General features: G+C 47.8%; 2 protein-coding genes across 7 annotated transcripts in view; one reads left to right on the top strand and one right to left on the bottom strand.

Moving 5' to 3' along the window:
- The window catches only part of ARHGEF3 (Rho guanine nucleotide exchange factor 3), a 295,453-nt gene extending 276,200 nt beyond the window's left edge, over window positions 1-19,253 (bottom strand). For 2 of the 6 annotated variants that reach the window (XM_087866944.1, XM_087866943.1), the window contains exon 1: window positions 18,503-18,969. The gene's annotated coding sequence lies outside the window, so the exon portion shown is untranslated. Of the gene's footprint in view, window positions 1-18,502; window positions 18,971-19,155 lie in introns of those variants that run through there. The other 4 variants (XM_087866946.1, XM_045807392.2, XM_087866945.1 and 1 more) reach the window with 4 other exon arrangements.
- On the top strand, window positions 14,529-14,963 carry SPATA12 (spermatogenesis associated 12). The gene is given in 3 exon segments (XM_045807142.2): window positions 14,529-14,671; window positions 14,673-14,797; window positions 14,800-14,963. Coding segments are annotated over 3 exon segments (432 nt in total).
- Window positions 19,254-25,677: the final 6,424 nt, after the last annotated feature.

Raw genomic sequence — 25,677 nt, 5'->3', positions numbered from 1 at the left:
CAATATTATATAACTTTTTTGAATGCCAAAGTTCAAACATATACAGCAGTAGAAAGAAGTGTACCCATCATACAACTTCAATGATGAACTCATTCGTAATCTTCTTTCCTCTACACCCCTCCCAGTGAAGTAAACCCCAGCCAGCATACTCCTCAATGCACACACAGACGAATGAATGAACGCAGGCCTCCCAGGCAAAGATCGAGAGGGGCCACGGAAATGAGTCAGTTTCGGCACAAAGTTAGCAACTCTGATAAAATTTCAGGAGACTAGACTGAACCTATTGGCTACAATGAATTTCCTTTTCCCCATGTTCATCGGTCTTTCACTTTTCAGGGCTGTCATCAAGAAGTGACTGTAGGGGCGCCTGGGTGGCACAGTTGTTAAGCGTCTGCCTCTGGCTCAGGGCGTGATCCCGGCGTTATGGGATCGAGGCCCACGTCAGGCTCCTCTGCTGGGAGCCTGCTTCTTCCTCTCCCACTCCCCCTGCTTGTGTTCCCTCTCTAGCTGGCTGTCTCTATCTCTGTCAAATAAATAAATAAATAAATCTTAAAAAAAAAAAAAAAAGAAGTGACTGTAGGGGTGCCTGGGTGGCACAGTCGTTAAGCGTCTGCCTCCGGCTCAGGGCGTGATCCCGGCGTTCTGGGATCAAGCCCCACATCAGGCTCCTCTGCTATGAGCCTGCTTCTTCCTCTCCCACTCCCCTGCTGTGTTCCCTCTCTCACTGGCTGTCTCTCTCTTTGTCAAATAAATAAATAAAATCTAAAAAAAAAAAAAGAAGTGACTGTAAAACAAGGATGGTTACATACTTCCCATAATCTCTGTCACATAAAAAAATCTTAAAAGAGCAAATTTCTTTCTATAAAACAAGGCATGTCTTTTACACACCTTGGAAATGAGTACCATAGTTTGCTCCTTCTCCAGACAATGTATGTTACACCTATTTTATCTATTGTAACATTTATGGTAACTTGTTCCCAATGAGCCTGGTCTTCTTGAAGTGCCGATGCAGTGTTACAAACTCTGGACACACCTGTCGTGACTGTGATAGTCCCAGTCTGGCTCCGTGAGTGGCACTCAGTACCCAGTGAGGGCTTCACATCATCTACTTTTCTCCGTCCCAAAGGTACCCGTAAGAATGACCTGAAATGCTAGAAGGCAATTGTTTCCCATGTCCTTTTTGTTGTAAAATACATTCTCTGTATTCTTTTTTCATAAGCACAAGGAAAAATTATGAAAATTCTCTCACTAGACTTATGACCTAGAGATAGCCCACGTGTAGGAGTCTAACCTTCCATGAGTGTGTGTGCATGCGTGTGTGTGTGTGCGCGCACGTGTGCACATGTGTACTGGCACGGTTGCAAGCCCAGGCTCCTGAATCTCTGCCCTTTGCGGCCTGACAGGGGTAACCTTAGGCAAGCTGCTTCACCCCATTAGCCCACTGCCTCTTCTGTCAAGCGGCGCCAACAGGACTAGCTCATGGGATGAGGCCGAGGTGTAAGGGAGACAAAGTGTGCAGAGCCCTGAGCCAGCGGGTACACACCAAGTGCTCCATCAGTGCAGCTGCTGCGATTTGTGTTTCCCAAAAGGAGCTGCAAAACTACTCTGGACAACTTCTAGCTTCTGCTGGGGAGCCTTCCCACTGGCACGGGAAGTGGGTACACCTGCCTCCACTCCCGCCGGGGGAAGCCGAATCAAGGAGTTGCAGGAGGGCATGCACCCGGAGGAGGCTCAGGGCAGTGGTGACCTCTGAGTCACAGCCCAGCCGCTCCCTGCCACATCCCTTTGTTCTCTGGGGGTTGAGCTGTGACTCAGAAGGGCTCCAGTCCTGGCCTGGGCCCATCTGACCCAGGGACCGGGCTGGCCTGCCCGCAGTCACTAAGAACACTCCATGTGCACAGGCTGGCTGGGTGACCTGCTCCTGCCAGGCCACACCCCCGCCTGCAGCAGCAGATCTCAGAGGGACCCTCTGGGCTCTTGTGGGTAGTTTATCCACCCCCTCACCACCACCATCTCTTTTTGGTCTGTGGCTGGTTTTTTTTTTGCTGTGTGCTCCATTTTGATTTAACTTCAACCTGTGAAGAAAAAGTCCAGGAGACTCACTGTGATATTCACACCCATCTCATACCCTCTAACTCCTCCGTCACTTTTTTGAATTTATTATAGGAAAATATACATAACATAAAATTGACCATTTTAGCCATTTTTAAGTGTACAGTTCAGTGGCATTCAGCGCATTCACAATAACCATCACCACTATCTGCCGCCAAAACTTTTTCATCATCCCAAGCAGAAGCTCTGCACCCACTGAACAACAGCTCCCCATTCTCCCCTCCCCTGGCCCTGGTAACCTTTGGTCTATTTTCTGTCTCCAAGAATCTGTCATTCGAGGAATCTCTTGTAAGTGGAATCGTACAGTATCTGTTCTTTTGTGTCTGGCTTATTTCACTCAGCATGTGTTCGAGTTTCACTCCTGTTGTAGCAGGTGTCAGAACTCCCTTTCTATGGCTAGTAATACTCCATTGTACGTAATCACCACATTCTGTCTATCCAGTCCTCTGTCAACAGACACCTGGGGCGGTTTCCACTTTTTAGCTACTGTGAATAATGCTATGAATACGGGGTGTGCAAAGCACCTGTTTGAGTCCTTCTCCCTAAACAATTCCCTGAGGTGGGGTGTGATTATTTTCATCCTCATTTTACAGACAAGGAAACTGAGGTTACCCCTGTCCGATGGCAGTACCAGCATCGGAACCCAGACAGATGACAGTTTTACACTGTTTCTCCAGTCATGACAAAGAAATGGAGCTGCTCTGCCCACATGCCTTTTCTGCCTTGAACGATGCCTTACTTAGGTCTGTAACATCTGTCCTTGTTCTGGCCTAAGATCCACTGAAAAAGGGAATGGGGGAGATACTCCACTGGTTGAAATAGTCTAGACTCTCTCCTTGCAGTGAGAAATCCAACTCCATCTAGACTGGTGAAAAGGGAGATTCGTTGGAAGGAGACTGGAACAGCTCAGTCAAGTGACTGGATCCAAAGATAATGTGCCCAAGCAACCCTTCCCTCACGCTGTTACCACGTCAACTCTGGGGCCCTATCCTTACTGCTCTGGACCCGGGTACTTCTGAGAATCTTCTCTGTTGCTTCTGAGCAAGTTAGAGTGAGCTGGGAGAAGCCCATGGCCTGGCCAGGCCGGTCCTATATGTGGCCCTAAGCCAGTCACCACAGTCGGTGGTGGAGACCATGATGGGCCCAGCCTGGGCCATGGCCCCCAGCCAGGCTCGGGAGAACGGAGACTCCTTCCAAAGGAGAGGGAGGGAGGCTTGGCAAACGCCCAACACAGACGTTCATTGTGGTGTCATCTACAATAGCAACAGATTGGAAGCTGCCCAATAGTACTGAACAAAACAAGGTTAAATAAATAAAATACATCCACTCAGTGAAACATTCTGTAGCTGTTTAACAAGCAATAATCCTAAAGATTACCTAGCAACTTAAAAAAAAAGAAAAGAAGAAGAAGAAGAAGGAGAAGTTTGTACAGGAATTCCCGGTGGGAAAAGACAGGAGACAGACACACACATATACTTACCTATATGAACAATTCATGCAAGAAAAAATACAGGCAAGAGTTGTATCATAATAGAAGAATCATAAATGACTTTTTATCTCTATTTTCCCGATTTTCATTTATTGGTTCAATAAATATATACTGAGTATCTACTTGGTGCCAGGTGAGGTGCTGGGGATACGGCAGGGAAGAAAACAGAAGAAGAAACCCTGTCCTCGTGGAATTTACATTCCAGTGAGGGAAGCAGACAAAAATCAAGATAAGTAAGCAAAATATCCCCTAAGCGGGATAGTGATAGGAGTAAGGAGACAAAAATAAATCAAGGAAGGGAGAGGGGGTTAATGGGGAGAATGACAGTAGTTTAGACATGACAGTTAGGGAAGGTGATATCTGAGTAAAGGCTGAAGGAGTGAAGGGCCAAATTATGTCAACGTCAGGAGAAGAGAAATCCCCGGCAGAGGGAACAGGAAGCGCAAAGGTCCTGGGGTGTCCAATTAGAGGAGAGCATTGAGGCTAGGATGACCGGCTGGGGTAATGAGGGGAAGAGCAAAGTAAGGAAGGGGTAATAGAAGAAACACGGCCAGATTGTGGGGGTCCTGTAGGCCACTGTGAGGACACTAGTTTCTGCTGTTAAGATGGGAGCCCTTCGAGGGTTTTGAGCAAAGGAATGGTAATCTGCCCACTAAGGGTCCCTGTAGCTGTGAACTGAGAACAAACTGGAAGGAGGTAAGGACAGAGGCTGGGAGACCAGCAAGGAGATCGCCATAGTCACCCAGATGAGAGGGGGGTGTAGCTTGGACAATGGGTGAACAGTGGCCACATTCTGGGTATATTTTGAAAGTATGCACAGTGGGATTTTCTGATAAGAGTGGGGATAAGGGGGCGCCTGGGTGGCTCAGCTGTTAAGCGTCTGCCTTCGGCTCAGGTCATGATCCCAGGGTCCTGGGATCGAGCCCCGCATCAGGCTACCTGCTTGGTGGGAAGCCTGCTTCTCCCCCTCCCATTCCCCTTGCTTGTGTTCCCTCTCTCACTGTCTCTCTCTGTCAAATAAATAAATAAATAATCTTAAAAAAAAAATTAAGAGTGGAGATAAGAGATACAAGGGTCAAAGATGACACCCCAGGCTTTCGGTCTGAACAATCAGAAGGATGGAGTTGCTGTTAACTGGCAGGTGGTTAGGGGACCAGGAGAGTAAGGTACCCTGGAAGTCAGGTACAGAAAGAGCTTCAAGGAAGAGAAAATGACCAACGGTGTCAAACACTGCTGGTCGCCAGGCTGGGTGGGGGTAGGGCCGGAGAATATGCCATTGGGATGAACAACATAGCAATCAGCAAGAGATGTTTGTGAGGGAAACCCAAACCTGGCTGGGAATCATGGGTTCCCAGGAGCACAGGAGAGCAACATTATTCCAAGAGCTGAAAGGCGGGGACAACCCAACTGTCCTTCAACAGATGAATGGATAAACAAAACGTGGTATACATGTACCACAGAGCATAATTCAGCCTTAAAAAGGAAAGGAATAATGACACCTGTTACAACATACATGAACCTTGAAGATATTATGTGGGGCAAAATAAGCCACGCACACACACAAGACAAACACTGCCTTATTTGCACTGATGCCACTCGTATGAGGTATCTAGAGTCGGTAAAGTCATAGAGACAGAAAGCAGAGTGGTGGTTACCGGGAGCTGGGGGGAGGGAGAAATGGAGAGTTGACGTGAACAGAGTTTCCATCACGCAAGACGAAGAAATTCCAGAGGTTGTTGTGTAACATTGTGAATATGCTTAACACTAGAACTGGACACTTAAAAACGGTCATGATGGTAAGCTTTATGTTATCTGTATTTTACCACAATTTTTTTTAACAAGTGAGAGGGGAAGGGAGGCAAAGAAGTAGAGTCAGCAAGTCCAAACAATTCTTTCAAGAAGTTTTGCTCTAAACTGAAGAGAAATGGGGGCATAACTAGAGGGAGAAGTAGGGTGAACAGAGGGTTTTGATTGTGGTGTTTTTTTTACGTTGGGAGAAATGATCCAGCAGGCAGTGTTCTCAAACGTTTAAATTACTTCCAAAATGAAAGCTATATTTCGGGGTGATGAAAACGTTTTGGAATTGGATAGTTGTCATGGCTGCCCAACCTTGCAAATATACTAAAAACTACTAAGTCACACACTTCAAAATAATCGGTTTTGTGGTATGTGAATTATAAATAAATAATAAAAATAGAGAATTAAAATTAGAGAAAATGAAAAAAATAATAAATTTAATATTGTCTGGCTACCATGTTCTCGTAGACGACCTGAGTTCCCACCCAAACAGCCCCAGATAGTTCCTGCGGCCAGTGACCCACAGTGGCACAGGAGAAGGGAGCAGAGTCCTCCAAGTTTAGGCTGAGCTGCAAATGCTACATCAGCACACAGCCCCTACAGAGAAACCCACTGAACAAGCCCCCGCTGGCTGCACATAATGGCCCTATTGACTTGGAGCCATGAACTCCCAGGTCTCTGGTCTAAAAGAGAAATGTAAGAAAAATCCATTCAACTCAAAGCAAGAAAATCTGCACCTGCCACCCCCTCCCATCTGCCAACCCATGCTGTGCTCCTCTCACTGCATGGGAACCAGGGACGGGCTTATTTGGCAATCAATCATGGGAGGGGGAGTTCTTTCTGAAATGTCCTCCTATTTGTAACAGTATCACACTCAAGCTTTCCACGGCCTTCTTCCTTTCTTCTGAACAACTCCAAACAGTATCTTACTCCCTGTTATGCTTAATTTTTTGTGTTAACTTGTCTAGACCATAGTGCCCAGATATTTGGTCAAACGTTATTCTAGAAGTTTTGTGAAAGTGCAGGTATTTTTTTTTTTAGATGACATTAACATTTAAATCAGTAGACTTTGAGTAAAACAAATTGCTTTTCATAATTTGGGTGGGCCTGATCTAATCAGCCAAAGGCCTTCATAGAACAAAGACTGACCTCTCCTAGCACGAAGGAAGTCTGCCATGAGACTGCCCTTGGACTTGAACTGCCTTCTCTGTGTCTCTAGCCTGCCAGCCTGCTCTGCAGATTTTAAACTTGCCAAGCCTCCACAATCACATAGGGGGATCGCCACTTCCTTAAAATAAATATGTATCTCTCTCTCCCTCTCTTGCTCGGTATATGTGATATACATATATATTCTCTCTCTCTCTCTCCATATATATAGAGAGAGGAGAGAGGATACATGCTGTTGTACAATATACATATTATATAACATATATCATTAAACATTATACATTTCATATATTATATATGTACACATTATATAATAAGCATTACATAATTTTATATATTATATATCCTGTTGTAATTTGTTGGTTTTGTTTCTCTGGAGATCCCTGACTAATACACCTCCAAAAACAACTGACTTTCCATCGGAAATTATCCCTTATTATCTGTACTTGCATGAAATTTCAAGTCATCAGATGATTAAGAAGATAAAAAGAAAAAACCTACATGGGATGCCTGGGTGGTGCAGTTGGTTGAGTGTCTGACTCCTGGTTTCGGCTCAGGTCATGATCTCAGGGTTGTGGGATCAAGCCCCCCGTCGGACTCCCTGCTCAGTGTGGAGTCTGCTTGGGACTCACTCTCTCCCTCTCTCTCTGCCCCTCCCACTGTCTCTCTCTCTCTCTCTAAAAATAAGTGACTAAATCTTTTTAAAAAATAAAAAACCCACAAAATACAGAAACCAAGGAAGAATAACATCTGTCTATGTATTGATCAAAGCCATCATGGTAGATGTATGTGTTTTTAAATGGAACTTTAAGTCAAACAAGTGGTATTAATTTTGTATCTATTTTGTGGCTACCTTTTCAATATGCAACAACTCATTGGGATAATAAGAGGTACCTGGTTGGCTCAGTTGGTAGTATGTGACTCTTGATCTCAGGGTTGTGAGTTCAAGCCCCACACTGGGTGTGGAGTTTACTTTAAAAATAAATATACATAGTTTTTAAAGGATAGTATGTTATACCTTCTTCCCTAATTTTAGAGGAGACAGGTACATGACCTGGGTTCACAACATGAACTTGTAATAGGCCTTAGCTTTTCTGGGTTCAATCCCAGCTCTATTACTCACTCATAGTGTGACCCTGGGCAAGTTACCTCTCTGTGCCTTTGTTTCCCCATCCAAAAATGGGAATAATAATACCCCCTCCCTGAGGTTTTTGTGAGGATTAAATGAAATAGTACATGTAAAACACACAGCAAACTGTCTAGCACGGTGTTTTTCAAATAGTAGGTTTTGCCCTATTCGTGAAATAAACCTAGCGGGTCTCACAGCCATCATTTAAAAAAAAAAAAAAAGCATAAATTCACTAATGTAGGAAAGAATGATCAGAGAACACTAAAGATACATAAGGTAAGTATTGTCTCAGCAAACTTTCATTTCGGATATGCACGTGCGTGCACACACACCTGAACTCATACACACGGACACACCAGGTGATGATATCTAGATTTATTTCCTACAGTGGGTCACAGTCAAACACAGGCGGGACAGGCCGGACTCCACCGTATAGCAAGTACTCAATAGCATTTAGTAGCATCATCATTATTATCTCATTCGGAAAGATAATATAACTTTATTAGTGTAATAAAACAGAGTTGCTCGCCCTCCTATCAGCTCTGCCACTCATACACCGCAGTGCTGTGTCGGAGTCACTCCACCTCCCCAAATTCACTTGCCAACTCTCTCTCCTCAAAGGCCTCGGCAGTCATTTAAATATTTTCTGACTCACAATGCTGGCCAAGGATTAGTGAGGCCCTGCCCAGCCCAGGACGTATGAAATGTGAGTGATCTGTTGAGAAAACCACTTGAATTTGCAAGACTGCACCGGACTTTTGTAAAATGAAAGCCATGCTGGGAGAAACCGTCCCCTGCACTGCCTTGGGCGATGTGTCATAGAAAGAGGTTACACAAGGGCAGCTAAGCTCGGTCTTCTGAGACTGGAACTTCAGCTCCGTAACATGCTTCCTTGTTCTGGGCCTGGGTTATATCATTGTGTTTTTCCCCTAACTTCCCATGTGCACGTCCATGCACACACCCCTCTCACTAAAGAATGGAAATAAAATCCCTATGAACTGCTGGATCTAACAGACTGGGTGAAGGGAACCTGCTAAACCACGGGAACTTGGGTTTTGAAGATGTCAAAATAATTTCCATTGCATATCAATTTTTCCCCTCTAGACACAAACTAGAAACTCTGCCCAAATTAATACTTTTTTAAATTGCTTTTTTTTTTTTTTTTTTGAACAACGGCGATCAACAACTCCTATCTCTCACACACGGTAGCACCATTTTGTTTAAAATGGAGCCCCTCGCCCCAGCGGAGCACACGGAGGTAGAGTGGATTTGCATTTCCCAACGTAGTTCCCTGGCTTGTTCCTTCAGTTTGGAAAACCAGATTCCCGTTGACACACACGTAGGTGCTTCACTTTTTATCTCTTCTTCTGTAAGAATACAATTGTGGACTTGAGCCAAAGCATGACATCTGGAACGCATAAGTGCAGGTACAGGTGTAAACTAATCTTCTAATATGGGATAGTGTTCCTTCCTTATTTTTATTCCATTCTTTAAACCATGATGCCAGTTTGGGGGAAGGAGGCAAAAATTGCGTTAGCAGCAGCACTCCTTCCTTAAATGAAATCCTACCTCTGCTCAATAGATAAAACAAGTTAAAATGCAGCCCTCACTTCAATACCCTCCACCACTCCCTGGTGCCTACAGGGCTGTGGGCGGGGGAGCAGTTCTCACCATGATTCTCAAGCATGGAGGCAGGGAAGTACGGGAGGATGTCTAGGGAGCACCATCATACCCTCAGATAAACAGAAGCCAGGTCTGCCTTATGCTCAGTCCGTGCCAGAGGCACTCCCATTTTGCACATTCAGGAGTTAAATGTTTTATCCAAGGTCTCCAGACTTAGATTAGACACTACACTATACTTGTCACTTTCTCCAACAAGGAAAAGAGACGCTGATGTCCCTGGGTTTTTGTCTTTGTAAGGTGAAGGATGGAATGCTGAGGGTCAGCCAATCAATGAGCAAGTGATGCATCAGGACCTGGACTTACTATTGTTAAGCTAGCAAAACTCCCCACTGACCTTCTGATTCAACACAGCCCCTATTAAAATCTCAGCTACTTTTTTTGCCAAAAATTGAGAAGCTGATCCTAAAATTCATGTGGGGACCCAGAACAGCCAAAAAAAATCATGAAAAAGGACAAAGTTAGAAGACTCACACTTCTCGACTTCAGAAGTTTCTACAAAGCTACAGTAATCAAGACAGTAGCATGGCATAAAGATAGAAATACAGATCAGTGCAATAGAATTAAGAGGCAGGAATAAACATGCATGTTTATGGCTAGTTGATTTTCAACAAGGCTGTCAAGAGAATTCAATGGGAAGAATATTCTTTTCAACAAATGGAACTGGGACAACAGGATATCCACATGCAAAAGAATGAACTTGTCTCTCTACCTCACACCACATATAAAAATTAACCCGAAATGGATCAAAGGCCTAAATCTAAGGACGAAAACTATAAAACTCTTAGAAGTAAATTGAGGCATAAATCTTCATAAGCTTGGATTAGGCAAACATTTTTTTTTAAGTATGATACCAAAAGCACAAGCAACATAAAAAAAATAGATAAATTGGACTTCATCACACTTAAAATCCTGGGCTTCAAAGAATACAACCAAGAAAATGAAAATACAACCCATAGTATAGGAGGAAATATTTGAAAATCATATATCTCATAAGGGACTGAATCTAGAATATATAAAGAACCCTTCCTTACAAATCAATAATAAAAAGAGAACCCAATTTTTAAAAATTGGCAAAAGATCTGAAAAGATACTTCTCCAAAGAAGATATACAAATGGCCAATAAGCACATGAAAAGATATTCAACCAACACAATATTAAAGAAGAACAAAGTTGGAGGACTGCTGCTACCAGACTTCAAGACTTATTTCAAAGCAGGGGTGCCTGGGTGACTCAGATGGTTAAGTGTCTGCCTGCGGCTCAGGTCATGATCCCAGGGTCCTGGGATGGAGCACCCTGCTCAGCAGGGAGCCTGCTTCTCCCCCTCCTACTGCTCCCCCTGCTTGTGCTCTCTCACTCTGTCAAATAAATAAATAAAATCTTTAAAAAAAAAAAAAGACTTATTACAAAGCTACAATAATCAAGACAGTGTGGTATTAGCAAAATAAGAGACAAACAGATCAATGGAAAAAAAACAGAGAGCCCAGAAATGGACGCCCATGAATACAATCAACTGATCTCTGACAAAGGAGCAAAGGCAAAACAATGGAGCAAAGACAATCTTATCAACAAATGGCTGGAACAACTGGACATCCACATGCAAAATAAGGAATCTAAACACAGACCTGACACTCATCACAAAAATTATCTCAAAATATAAATATATTTTGCAAATATATATAAATATAAAATGCAAAACAATAAAACCCCTAGAAGATAACATAGGAAAAAACCTAGATAACCTTGGGTATGGTGATGTCGTTTTAGATATAACACCAAACCCACAATCTATGAAAGAAATAATTGATAAGCTGGACTTCACTAAAATTGAAAACTTCTGCTCTGTAATAGATAATTCTAAGAGAATTAGAAGACGAACCAGAGACTAGAAAAAAAAAAAATACTTGCAAAAGATACATTTGATAAAGAACTGCTATCCAAAACATATAAAGAGCTCTTAAAACTCAACAATAAGAAAACAACCTGAATTGGAAATGGGAAAGACCTTAACAGACACTTCACCGGACAAGATATATAGATGACAAGCAAACATATGAAAAGATTCTCCACATCATATGTCAACAGAGAAATGCAAATTAAAGCAATAGGATACCACCTCATGCCTATTAGAGTGGCCAAAATCCACAACACTGACCATACCAAACGCTAGCAAAGGATGTAAAAAGCAACAGGAACTCTCTCATTTGTTGCTGGTGGGAATACAAAATGGTACAGCCACTTTGAAAGACAGGTTGATGGGTTTCTCACAAAACTAAACATACTCTTACCATACAATCCAGCAATCACACTCCCTGGTATTAACCCTAAGTAAATGAAAACTTATGTCCACACAAAAACCTGTACATGGATGTTTATAGCAGCTTTATTTGTAACTGCCAGAACTTAGAAGCATCCGAAATGTTCTTTAGTAGGTGACTGGGTAAACTGTGGTACCTCCAGACAATCAAATACTACTCAGCACTAAAAAGAAATGAGCTATGGGGCGCCTGGGTGGCTCAGTCAGTTAAGCGTCTGCCTTCGGCTCAGGTCATGATCCCGGGGTCCTGGGATCGAGTCCCGCATCGGGCTCCTTGCTCAGCGGGGAGTCTGCTTCTCCCTCTGCTCCTCCCTCTGCTTGTGCCCTCTCTCTGACAAATAAATAAATAAAACCTTTAAAAAAAAAAAAGAGCTATCAAGCTGTGAAAAGACACAGAGGAACTTCAAATGCATGTTACTAAGTGAAAGACACCAACTGCTACGTACCGTATGATCCTAACTATATGACATTCTGGAAAAGGCAAAACTATGGAGACAGTAAAAAGATGGTGGTTGCAGGGGACAAGAGGGCGGAGATGAATCGGTAGGGCACAGAGGATTCCCAGGGCGGTGAAACTACTCTGTATGATATTACAATTGTGTGTATAACTCTCATTATACATTTGTTCAAACCCACTGAAGGCACAACAGCAGAAGTGAACCCTCAGGCAATCTAGGGGCCTCCGATGATCGCGATGTGTCCGTGTAGGTTCATCCTTGGTACCCAACGTACCATTCCGGTGAGTGATGCTGATAATGGGGGATGCTGTGCATGTGTGGGAGCAGAAAGTATAAACGAAATCTCTGTACTTTCTCAATTTCATTATTAAAAGAAAAACTAAAACTAAAACTGCACTAAAAAAAATTATGTTAAAAAAAAAAAAGACGTTCAACACCATTGCCATAGGGAAATGAAAATCAAAACCACGAGAAGCTACTGCTTCACACGCATTAGGACAGCAATAATAAAAAGATGGCCAGTAACAAGCATTGGTGAGGATGTGGCATCACTGAAACTCTCAAACACTACTGGTGGGATTGCAACGTGGCACTGCCACTTTGGAAACAGTGTGGCAGTTCTTCAAAATGTTAAGTATAGAGTCACCGTACGACCTGCAATCCCTCTGTAGGTATATACCCGAGAGAACTGAAAATATACATCCACACAAACTTGTACTCTCCTCCCTTGGGAGAGGTGAGGGTGTAAAAAGAGGGGAGATGCGCATAGACAGAGAAAGCACCCCTGGACATCGGGCTAAATGAGGAAAAATTCATTGGAGAACAATACATACAAACTGAGCCGGTTAGAGGTGCCTGGGTGGCTCAGTTGGTTGGGCGTCTGACTCTTGGCTTTGGCTTAGGTCATGATCTCAGGGTCGTGAGATCGAGCCCTGCAGGGGGCTCCACATTCAGCACAGAGTCTGCTGGAGATGATCTCCTTCTCCCTCCCCCCGGTCCTCCTCTCTCTCTCTCTCTCTCTCTCTCTCTCTCTCAAATAAACAAAATCTTTTTAAAAATGAGCCCATTCTGTTGGTTTTTAAAGACAGTCACAGGTACACACACCTGTACATCAAAACATAACAGAAAGATACAGTTAACTGATCATAAATGTTCTCTCTGGAAGCAAGCCAGGGATGCGGGAGGTGGAAGTTCAGTTTTTACTCCACGATTTCTGATTTGTTTGCATTTGTGTACGTGAAGAATATAAGCAGGTTTCTTGGGCAAAGGAGCATTTCTTTTTCTAGGCAAAAGGGAAGGAAAGAGGGAAGAGGCCAGTGGAGTTGGGGAGTGTGGGAGGTTCTGCAAGGAGCGAAAGAGCGTTCCAAGTAGTAGGAACAGCAGGCACAACGCTGCGAAGGTGGAAAAGCCTCTGGGGTACTTGGGGGGCTGTTGGGTTCAGCTCCACTGGAGGGTCCAGCAGGGGACCCGGGGTCTGGTGTGGGGAAGATGAACCAGAACAGTCCACTGAAGCAGCCAGGGTCTGAGGGCCACGGGTACACAGAGGCCACCATTGTAGCAGGGGAGGCCTGGGAGAGGCCGTGGCACAGGAGGGTGAACCACAGTGGGCAGAGAGTCTCATGCCATTTCACACCTGGCATCCTTCTCACAATACACTTGCCCTCGATTCCATTATCCAGATTTGGCTCCGAATGCAATTGTCTCCAAAAAGCACAGCACCCGCCCCTGGTGAAGTCTCCAAATGCGAATAAAGAACTCCCAGTGTGTTTGAGCAAACCTTTCTGAGCGCGATGCAGTGACAGAGTGACCTGTGTCCGTTTTAGGTCACCAGATAAAGACCACAGCCAGCCCTTCCTGCACAGGGGCTGTGACAGGGATACACACTCCACACATTCATCTCTACAGCAAACCCATAAGGTCCAGTTAAGCACTGTCGCCACGCAAGATACGGACACTGAGGCTTGAAGAGGTCAGGCACTTTGCCCAAGGTCACTCCACTAGTAACTCAATGCTGGAGCCGACACTGGAACACAGGACCCCAAGCACCCCTTCTACCGCCTCCAGACATATCAGTTTGCCTTAAAGCCAGCCACCGCACTAGCTCACCAGCCCAGCTTCCAGGAAAATATTGAGCTCAGAATCGAAGATGAATTTAGGGCTCGGGGGTCTATCAGCAGGAGCAGCAAATCCTGACCCATAAAGTTATCATATGCTGGCCGGAAGTAGAGGGGGGGCTGTTGGGACAAATAACTAACTTGAGCTGTTCAATAACTAGTTTGGTCTTAGGTAGATGAGCCAGGCAAGGCACCAATCTGCTTTGTCCTTCAACGCTGGCCAAGGTCCCCAGCCTCTCGGAGCATTCGATTTGACTTGGGCCCCATGTCCAGCTCTGCCCTGACTCATGGGTCCACCTTGGAAAAGTCAGGAGACACCCTGGGAAAGAAGGCGATGGCCTCCTCCAGCCTTGTTCCGTGGCCACCAGAGACCCTGGAGCATCCACTTAACCCCCAACAAATCCTCACCGTGCCAGGGACTGAGCAGTCGGTGGGGAGCAGCCTCTGTCCTCCCGGAGCGGACATTCGCAGGGGCTCTACACCAAAGCGGGGCCTGTCGGAGACATTTAAAAGCACCCAACTCTCCTGACATCACTGAATCGATCTTCTGGGAAGATCCCTCTCCCCTCTACCTTCCCTGACACAACTGAACAGAACTCCGGAAAGACACAGTTGGCAAGTGATTCACCACTTCCCACTCACTTTTCTTGGTCAGGAAAATGGGGGTAGTGAGAGGGCCTGTGCCATAGGACAGTTCTAGATGCTACATGAGGATGTCAGTGCAGAGCTCCGTAGCACAAGGCACAGCCATTCAGATCAACTGGCACCTACCGAGGGCTGCTACATCAGTTCCTTTTCCAGACTACTCCAATACATGGGCACACATGGACACGTGCATGCACACGCGCACACACACACTCTCACACACAAACACACACTCCCTCTCTCTCTCTCTTACACACACACACACACACACACACTGCTATAACCGATGAGAATCTGGCATCATTTGAGAGCTGGACCTTTGCACATGCTGTTCTTTCTTCCTTCCATCTCGCCCACCCTCTAACAGAAGTGACTTATAGCTATCCCTTTCTTTTCTTAGATGTCACTTTTTCCAAGAAGCCTCCCTGTCATACCTCCTTTATGCTTTGTTAAGTAACGTCAAACGATCAACCAATCAACCCCTCAATGGAGAGAATGGGAAGCATGCATCTCCTGGTCCACGATCCTATACATTTTCGTCACTTGAGTTTTTTCCATCAAAGCTTCACTAAGTAACTACTTTCCCTCTAGGTGGTTCCCTCTCGGTGATGAGGTGCTTGTAACCAAATGACACAAAAAAGGAGGGGGCCCATGGCCAGGGCAGGTGAGGTGAAGCAAGTCTTGCTATGTGTAGGGTTATGCTTCCAGCAGTACCCCCGAGGCTTCTACTCTTTGCCTGGGTGGCAGTTTCATCACTCCAGGTCCCTCTGGAAAGAAAGGCACAAGCCTTCTGGTCAACCATGAGAACACACAGTGCCGAGATCTTACTCCAGCCACATGCTAGGATCTGAGGAGGTGGTGAGAGAGGTTCTGCCCACGCTGCCTCATTTTCCCTCCCCCTTCCCCAGTGAAACAGACCACGTCCAGGGCTCAAGAGCCGACTGGCCAAACCAGGAATTCAACCACAACCTTGGGGCACATGCATGGATCCGTCTTCCCTCGGATACCCTCATCCCTCACTCATCTAGGTTTCTGCTCGAATGCTGTTTCCTCAGAGAAGCCATCCCTGACCTAAACCAATCCTGCCTCCATTGCAGTCACTCAGGATCCCCCTCCCCAGCTTCATCTTCCTCATTACACTGACCACACTCCCCGATATCACATTACAGATCTAGTTGTCGATTACCCATCTCTGCTACGGGGATGTAAACGCCACAAACACGGCCAGTCTTCCTGACTTCTCTGCAGCCACTGTCAGAGCCCTCTCTCCATAAGTGATTCTTGAATAAATGGAGAAAATGAGCTGAGCTAAGGGACGAAGGCACACGTGGAGATACGACTCCAAAGAACTACAGTCTTCTTTTTTTTTTTAAGAAAAAGTATACCCATTTTCGTAACCGAATCAACAATGTTCACTCAAGTGAGGAAAAAGGCAAAGCTTATCTCCAAACCTCTCCAGAGCAGACCCGACTCCACCCACCGCACTGGCGATCTCCCACACAGCACCGTGAACTGACTCAATTAATCAGAATCATATATAAAAGCATTTCATTTTCACTCAAGTTGCAACCTGTTCAACCTGTGTAAAGTGATCTGAATCAGACGATATTTGCACAAACCATTAAGATAATGTATCCAAGGATTAATTTTGTTTAATATATCTAGGGCCAGGGCACCTGGCTGGCTCAGTCAGTACAGCATGCGGCTCTTCATCTCAGGGTTGTGAGTCGGGCGTAGAACTTACTACGGAGAAAAAAAAGTTCTTCAGCCTCACCACACTTCACTCAGCAGATGCTCATTCATTCTGTCACTAAGGGACATTTATTGAGGAACTACTGTGTGCAAGGGGCCAGAGTTCAGTGGTAAAGAGGGCAACATCTCTACCCTCTTGAAGTCTACATTCTCCTGGGTGGATGCAGACAATAAACCCATAAACAGACAGACGAGTATGGCCATCTCAGGTAAGCTCCATGGATAAACCACAATAGGAGAGTGTGCCAGGTACCTATAGGGGGAGGTGCTGCTTTGGACAGAGTGGTCAGGAGAATCTTTCCTACAGAAGAGACATCCAAGCTAAAGGGAAAGATCATGCCAGACCTGAGAAGAAGTGGCAGAAATGTATGCTCAGCAGAAGGAAGAGCATGTGCAAAGACTCTGAGGAGTCTCCTGACAATCTGAGCTCAAATTTTCATGAACTGCATCCCATCCTCATGGCCCCACCACAGGCCAAGAGTCCCTACTCCCTCAGCTTGCCTTCTCCTTTCCCCAAGTGACTTCTTGATCAGATTCTCTCAAGTTAAGGCAGACCTGAATTTTCCACTGGAAGGTGTGCCCTGAGCAAGGGCACAAAGCAGCATGTGTGCACTTCCACCTCTGGGCGACAGAGGTAATGTTGGCATCTTAACGCCATAGGAACTTGGGCCTGCTCCTGTACAAGGGGTAAGAATCTCCCCACCAGCAGTTCAGAGTTCCCTTTTGTGGCACGCAGGCCCTCTGCAGAATATGATGAAAAGGGAACTCTGGAAAAATACCCACCTATGCTCCAAGCATATCTCATCCACACTTCCAATCTCATATATATATTTCAGGAGCTTCCTGGAGTTTCAGAACTCCTGCCTGTGGTAGTAACACCAAAAGAAAGAAGCTACACTGGTGCAGGCTCCACTGATGGAGGGGACAATCTCCTGGAGGTTAGTGACAGGAGGGGACAAGATCAGGACTTTGGGCCCCTAACTACACTCCCACGCTCACAGAGATGAGACAGTGTCAGCCTATCAGGGGGCCCAAGGCCTGAAGGAATTCAAGCGAGGAATTCCCCCTCAGTGAGGCAAATATCCAGTCACACCCCAGAGCTTCCAGAGAAGGTCTGAGACCCCATTTCCCAGCAGTGTCCTTGACAAAGGTCATCTCTAATCTTATATTCTGAGATACATTTTGCAAAGGCTGCCTAACCATAGGAAACATTACTGCCAAGCCCACCTGTTTCAGTGCTGACCACTGTGTGAATAATTCGGGTTCTTAGCAAAAGGAGGAGCAAGAGTCTTCCAATACCCACCTCATTGGGGAGCTAGCCATGCAGATGCCCTGTTAGACAGATGTCAGCCATAATAATAACAAGAGCAACTAACATAAGTAGAACTTACCCTGTATCGGGCACAATTTTAAGAACTTTAACCTTACACGACCCTTTAGGATTTGTACTATTATCACCCCCATTCTACAGAGGAGAAAACTGAGGCATAGATGGGTGAAGTAACTTGCCTGAAACTAGACAGCTAAGACAAATTCATAGAAAAGCTCTCCTCTTCCACACCCCAACCTTGTGTTGAGCATGAAATGCTTTAAAATAAGTTTCTGCCAGCGCGTCCAGGACAACTACCGTTTGGCAGTTCTCACATCTCTGCCCAGTGCTGGAAGCAAGCCTGGTTCAGGCATTAAATGGAGAAAGGGTCCTCCAGGAACAAGTCGCTCTGTTTCAGCAACGTTCAAGTCCACGGTGAGGCTGACTGCAAGCGCAGCTCTTCCCCGTGGCAAAGCCCAAAGGAACCCATTTGCACCCCGCTCGGTCAACTTCCACACTCAGAAAATGCTCACCGGTCTCTGGCTTTGAGGCACCGAGATTCACCCTAACCCCCTGGGGTCCGCCTCCCTCGCCTCTATCTCAAGATCCTCTAGCCGCGCAATTGAAAAGATGCAGCCGCCGGCACAAGGGCCCCGGGCGGGCCCGGAACCACGGCCGCCGCCCTGCGCGCTCAAAGCCCGGTTCCTCGCAGCGAAGTGACCGGCAGCCCTGCGAGCCACTACCAACAGCGCCCGACGCGACGCTGACCTGTGGACGCCCCACCAAGGCTGGGGAAGACACCGAGGGAGAGGACAGGTGGCGCCTCCCTCCCCGGAAGTGGCTCCGGGAACTTTCGCTTAAGAGCTCCCAGGGACCAAAGTCAGGCTCTCCGGCGCGAGCGGCGGCTGGTCCGGGGTGGTGGTGGCACTGCCCACCTGCTCGCGCCGAGGCGCCCAAGTACGCTCCAAATGCCCGGGGCCGGAGAACGCGCAGAGCCCGCTTTGGGCACCGGGACGGGAGGGGGCGACGCGGAGGTGGGGGGTAGGGGTCCTGCTCCGGGTAATAGGTTAAGGCAGGGGAGAAGCCAGCCCCGGAAAGTGCCGGGCCCCAGGGCGTCTAGCGGGGGCGTCCAGCCGGGGAGGGTCTAGTGGAGGGGCGGGTTTCCCGGCCAGCCTCACTCACTCACCTCGGCGCTCGGCGCTGGCTCGGCCCGGCCTGCTGGAGAGCGCACCGCGGCTACGGCAGTGGCTGCGGCTGCTGCGGGGGCGGCTCCCCGGGGCGGGGCGGGGCCGGGGGCGGGGAGGCCGGGCCGGCCACGTGGGCGTGAGGCGGGCGGGGGACCCCCGCTGGCGCCTGAGCCGGGTGGCGCGAGACCCGGACGCAGTCACGCCCGGCCGCTGCTGGGCACTCCCCCTCCGCACGCCCCGCGGGGGTCCCTGGGAAGACTAGGAAGGGAGCGCAGAGTAGAGGATCCGGGCCGCGGGGCATCCCCCTGTTACCCAATCCGTACTCTGGCGGAGAGAATTTACCCGGCCGGGGAAGGGGTGCTCAGCCCGGCCCCCGCTCTCGCCGCGGAGAAGGCGCTGCGGACCCTCGGGGGTAGGCTCGCGGGACAAGTATCGGAGCAGGAGGGGACTGGCGACGCAGGGACTGCCCTAGCCCGCGAGGGCCGAAGCCTGTGCGTGGAGCCCCGCCCCGCCCTAGGCTGACCTGCAGCGCGTCGGGTCTCGCCCAAGCCTCGCTTTCCTGGACGGTGGCGGTGAAAATGAGGACGAGACGTGAGCTGCACGAATCCCCGCGCGCCCAGAAAATCCTCAGGAATCGCGGGTTTGTGAGCATACGCCCAGCCTGAAAGAGCAGCGGCCGCCAGTGGCCTGGGTCATCGTGCGGAAATAAACATGCGAATCCAAATAAAACTATTTTCTGCATTCATTCATTCAACAGATAAACGCCTACGGTCCTCAGGACCCCATACAACCAGAAATAAAGAATGCCCTACACTGTGTGGCTCTTATGAAAGTATAAACCGTGATGGTGAAAATGGAAAATTCATTGGTGGTGTCTTTCATAGTGCCAAGTGTGCATTTTTTAAAAAGATTTTATTGATTTATTTGAGAGAGAGGGACAAACAGACTTCCCGCCGAGCAGGGAGCCCTACCTGGGGTTCCATCCCAGGACCCTGAGATCATGTCCCAGCCAAAGGCAGACGCTAATCCTAATCCGACTGAACCACGCAGGCACCCGTGGGGGTGTGTTTTAAGTGTCTGATCTACTTTTAACACTCACAACAGCCTCGTGAGGTGTAGTTGTGCGGGCCCACTTCCCAGATAAAGAAACTGAAGCCTGGAAAAGTGAAGCCAGCCCTGAGGTCGGAGGGAAGAGGATCAGCCCAAGAATTATGGCTCCTGCCAGGCTGACCCTCCAGTAAGAGTCAAGAGCAGCCTAAGTGGACCTCTTCAGTCTCCAGCCCCCACCACCCCCATCCCCGCAAACCACCCCACCATCCCCCACCACCCCACCATCCCCACATTCACAGGAGCAGGGGCTGTTGAGGCTCCTTGGGAGGCCCCTGTCCTGACAGCAGCCTCTGGGTTGCAGATCTCCCCGGCCCAGGCCCCCATGACCAGCAGGAGGTGTTCAGAACTGATCTGGCATAGCTCAGACTCTTCATGCAACCCGTGTCTTGTTGCAGGCACACGCCTCCTAGTTCTGGGTGGCCTCTTCCTGGCCTGCATCCTGCCTTTTGGGCCAGAAACTAAGCATCTTGAGCAAACCAACTTTCATTTCAACAGCTGCAACTTCATTCCTCTACAAGTTGAAGGGGACTACTTGACCCCAAACCCAGTGCCTCGTGACCCACCCATTTCTTGTTCAAGGAACACATACCCTACGCAGTATTCCATTTCTGAGAGCAAAACCCATATCCAGACCCCTAATCCTCAGCCTTTTCCCCAAAACCTCTTTTGCTGGTCTCTCCCCTACCTCCTCCACACTATAGAAGATCCCTATTTCTACCAGCTATGTTTATTACGTAATAATAAAGGACTTCCACGCCTCCATTAACCCAGAGCTCAGCAGGAGTTTCAGACCCACAAGTCAACACCTGGTGTTCTACCCAGGCAGCCTTGTCAGAGATAAAAGTTTTATTTCCATTAGATTCCACTGAACACCGATTTGAGCATCTGCTACATGCCACACACTGCTGGGCTCTGGCGGGCAGTAGTGAATCTCAGTAAGACACACTGACCCCATGGAGCTCACAGCTGATGCAGGAACAGTCAGACCCCTCAGCAGGCAGTTAGGGAGCAGGATATGGAGAGAGACACACCTGGGGAAGCGCTGGCCCAGATTCAGGCAGAGGGAGACTTCCTGTGGGAAGTGGACCTCAGCTGAACCCTGACCAGGCAGGGAAACCAGGCAGGAGGTGGGGGAGAACAGGCAATGCGGAAGCCCAGAGGTGGGAGAGCACAGGGCATGCTTCTGGGAGTCTATGGAGAGGAACAGGTCAGGAAGAACAAGGCTAGAGAGGCCTTGATGGCCAGGGTGAGACACCAGACCTTGACCATTGAAAGGTTCAGGCAGAGGTGATGGGATTCCACTGCTGCTGAGTGAGGAACGGATGTAGTGAGGGAAAGTCTCCTGTACACAGCAAAGGCAATGTGCATTATTATTATTACTAAACTCTTTGATGTCCTGTTTTATAATTCAAGGTTTCCAGAAACGAGAGCAGATCTGCAAGTAGGATATGTAGATGAAAACAAATCAATGTAATCCCACAGGGTTTATAGGCAGCAACCATGCCCTCCCACCCCACCATGCTTGGCCCTGTGGAGGGGGGCTGGGGAAAGAATTGACTCCTGCACTTACTTTAGGAGCCTTTGGAGGAACAGAAGATAAACCCAAAGGGAGTCCTTTGGTGTGGGGGTGGAGTGGGGAAGGAATGGCAAGAAATGTGTGTTTCGATCCACCAAGTTTGGAAACTGGCCGAGAGGCCAGAAGACATTGATGATGAGCCAATTTTTCTTCTTGAAATAGTTAGTTCAGGAGGGCCTGTTCTTGAATTCAGCCCCATCTCCTCTAACTCTGCAAAATAGGATGGAGTGGGGCCAGGGAAGTCACCTCAACTAAATCATCAACTGGGAAAGCCAGGTGTCGGCAAGAGGGCCCCTCACAGCCTGCAGAAAGGCCGGATGATGTGATATGACTAATGCCAGGCAACGGCAGGAAAGCAGGGGGCCCCGGCGAGGCACTGGGTAGCACAGTTGGGGAAAGCGGCCATGTGTGGAGACACCACGGAGGACAAGGGCAAGGATGAGACACTGACACCCCACCACCCCGGCCTCCCAGGGCCCACCCAGTACCGTGAGCACGGACGGTCGTGTGTGACCGTACAGTGAAAACACTCTGATGATGTAATAGCAGTCATCGCAAAACAACGTAGAGGGGCGCCTGGCTGGCTCAGGGTGGTGAATTGGAGCCGCACATCGGGCGTAGAGATTACTAAAAATAAATAAAGGAAACTTAAAAACTGTAGAAAATACTGACAGGTTTAAAGACTAGCATAACACGCACCCACAAGCACACCACCGAGCGACAACCGCTGTTAACTGCGTCCTTCATTTCTCCCTTCACCACTGTGAGTCTTTTCCCTTTGTCACGAAATACTCTTCTGCAACACGATTGTTAAGGGCCACTTGTATGAACGTGCCTTCTTACAGTCAGTCTGACTGGTACGTGGTCTGCCCCCCATTTCTCAGTATCCAGGATAGATAATGCTTGGCCATGAAGACCTGTGCACAATACATTTGGCGCACGTTTCTGGTTATTTCCTGAAGATAAACCTGGAAGCGCAGTTACAGGGAAAGGCATTCAACTCTTCTGCTAGCAGCACCTTACAGACATACAGATGCCCCCTCCCTTGGGGAGGGAGAAGGGCTTTGGAAGGTATGGCGTATCCAGTTGATGAAGCAACACTAACCTGGTACTGTCCTCACCCAGGAGATGGGGACATCTGTGGAAGGATTAAGGTGTTGGTCTTACTGTTCAGACCTAAGCAATGCTCTGCAAGTGGCTAATAAAAGGGTTCTTTGAAAACAGACCCTTTCTGTCCTCATAATCTGGGTTAGAGGAAAACTGGAGAAGCAAGCCTGAGCAGTCACGTGGAAAGACAGAGAGCGGCTTTGGAGTAGGAAATGCCCAAGTTCAAATCTAACCTGGGTCCTGCCTGGATGAATGACATCACCTAAGCTCCAAAGCCCCACTGGGGGGATGCCATGTAGTCAGGCAATGGCATGTTCTTGGCACAGTCGCAGTCACCCAACCCACAAGGGTGATTCTAATATATGCCATGTCACTGACCAATCCCATGTCTATGGGCATCTAGTACCCATGGGGAATGAAACCTTGAGATAATGCAAGGCATTCAAGGGGCTCCCAGCCCTGGGGATCATGGTAAATGACCAGGGACCTTATCTCAATTTGCAAAGTAAGGAATAGATGCCGTTTACTCCTCCAGGAAACCATTTAAAATTTACAAGTGGGAAGTGGGCTTACTTACTCATGATGACATCAGAGACAAATATTAATGGTTTTGAGCACCTGCATGTGCCAGGCACCAGGCTGTGCCCTCTACCCTTTTTATCCTCACGACAACCCCATAAAGCAGATGCATCTTTACCCCCCTCCAACAGATGAGGAAATAGAGGACCAGGAAGATGAAATGTCTTTTTTTTTTTTTAAGATTTTTTTATTTATTTGACAGAGAGAGAGACAGCCAGCGAGAGAGGGTACACAAGCAGGGGAAGTGGGAGAGGAAGAAGCAGGCTCATAGCGGAGGAGCCTGATGTGGGGCTTGATCCCATAACGCCGGGATCATGCCCTGAGCCGAAGGCAGACGCTTAACCGCTGTGCCACCCAGGCGCCCCAGGAAGATGAAATGTCTTAACTCCAGTGACTGCTGAGTGGTAGGACTGGGGTCCCAAGCTGGCTCAAGAAGTAGAATCTGAGCCCAGGCCCCAAGGAAGGACTCTGTAAATGACAGCCCTCCCTCAAGGAGCAGCCATGCTTGTGGGCAAGAGGGCCCATCACATAATCACACAAGCTGAGCTAAGTGCTCCTAAGAGCAAGTGTCAGGACCTAGACCAGAGTGGACAGTGGGGTGGAGGACTGTCAGGGAAGGTTTGACAGCAAAGGAGGGTGAAGACAGAGAGAGACATTGTTTCAGGCCGAAGAAACGATGTAAGCAAAGGCCCCAAGGCAGGAACACAGAAGTGAGAGATCTCAAAAAATTCTAATATGGCCATAGAGAAATAAGGGACACACAGAAAAGAGGTTGGCAAGGGGCCAGGTCAGAACATCAGGGTTCACTTCCAAGGCCACTGGCAGTTTCAAGCAGGGAGTGACATCTGATCAAGTAGGCATCTCTCATGGAGGCCATTGCCAGCCGCCCTTCGGAACTAAGGCCTCCAAGACATAGGAATTCACAAGTTATTTACCCATCAGCCACTCCAGCCAGGGCTGAGCGAGACATTTACAGGATCCCTTTTTATAGCCACACCCCGTTAACATCCAGGCAGAGGGGCTTACCGCATGCCAGGCTCTGTGCCCAAACTCCACTTGGCCTCACATTCAGCCCTGGGAGGTATCGACCAATGACCTGTTTTCCAGACGTGGGAACTAAGTCTTAACCAACTCAAGTCACCTTCCAGGGTCACACAGATCTAAGTTCAGGGTGCCTGAGATCAAAGCCCCATTTTAATCACAATGATAAAAAAAAATACTCTTGCCGATAAGAATGCACAATTATACACACATGGGCAGGGTCATTAAGTATATCTAACTTCAGGTTCACAAACCAAAGGCAGGACCTGCCTGTATGCATTCTGCAGCCGGGAGTGCTCACCCTTCTTTGCTGTGAGTTCTCCTTGCCCAGACCGGTGGGAAGCGTCTATGGTTTGTCTGAAAACTGACACCTGCCCACTATCTGGAATGTCTCTGACCCAGAGGGGGAATCACCAGGCAGGACCAACCATCCTGGAGGACCACTTCTCTGTCTCCGCCCCCATCAACTGCTAAAAAGCAGAGAATTCCCCTAACCTTTTACCGATAGTTAAAGAAACAATCCCGGCTTTTGTTCACATCTAGAGTAGGGTGTGTCCATCTGCCTGGCACAGGGTCCTTGAAGCCACAAGTCTAGAAAATGTGTCTCTATCAGGGCTGACAGGTGACCAAGAAGAAAGGAGCGTGAGCAGATCTCAGAGTTCAGTCTGACGGCACAGGCTACCTATGCTTAACTATCAAGAGCCCCAGCATTACTGTCTTAATCTAATTTTGCCAGGAGCTCCTCCCCCACTCCCATCCCTTCCTTCCTGGACTAACACCAAAACAGCCAGGCAGGGATCCATTCTCTTCTCTTAGGGGATAAGATGCTTAATCTTAGCACCTGACAAAGTCCCTGGGCTGAAGCTCCTATGAGCAGGAAACTGTCTCCCGCCCATCTCCATCTGACCCCCACAGAACCCAAGTCTTGCTCTTCCACAGAATGATTAATAAGTCACTATTTACCAAGTGCCAGGCACTTGCCAAGCATGGCCATGGATGCTTTATAAACCCTACCTCATTTGATCCTCACAAGAGCCTCTATGCAGTGGGTATTAGTCCTGTCTTGCAGATGAAAAAACAGGCTCTGAGCAATTAGGTGTCTTGCTCA

This window comes from Ursus americanus, chromosome 14, assembly GCF_024610735.1.
Source record: "Ursus americanus isolate L20-20 chromosome 14, mUrsAme1.1.p, whole genome shotgun sequence".
Classification (NCBI taxonomy): Eukaryota; Metazoa; Chordata; class Mammalia; order Carnivora; family Ursidae; genus Ursus; species Ursus americanus.
Note: the sequence above shows the minus strand (reverse complement) of the source record. Positions and strands in the feature narration are given on the sequence as shown.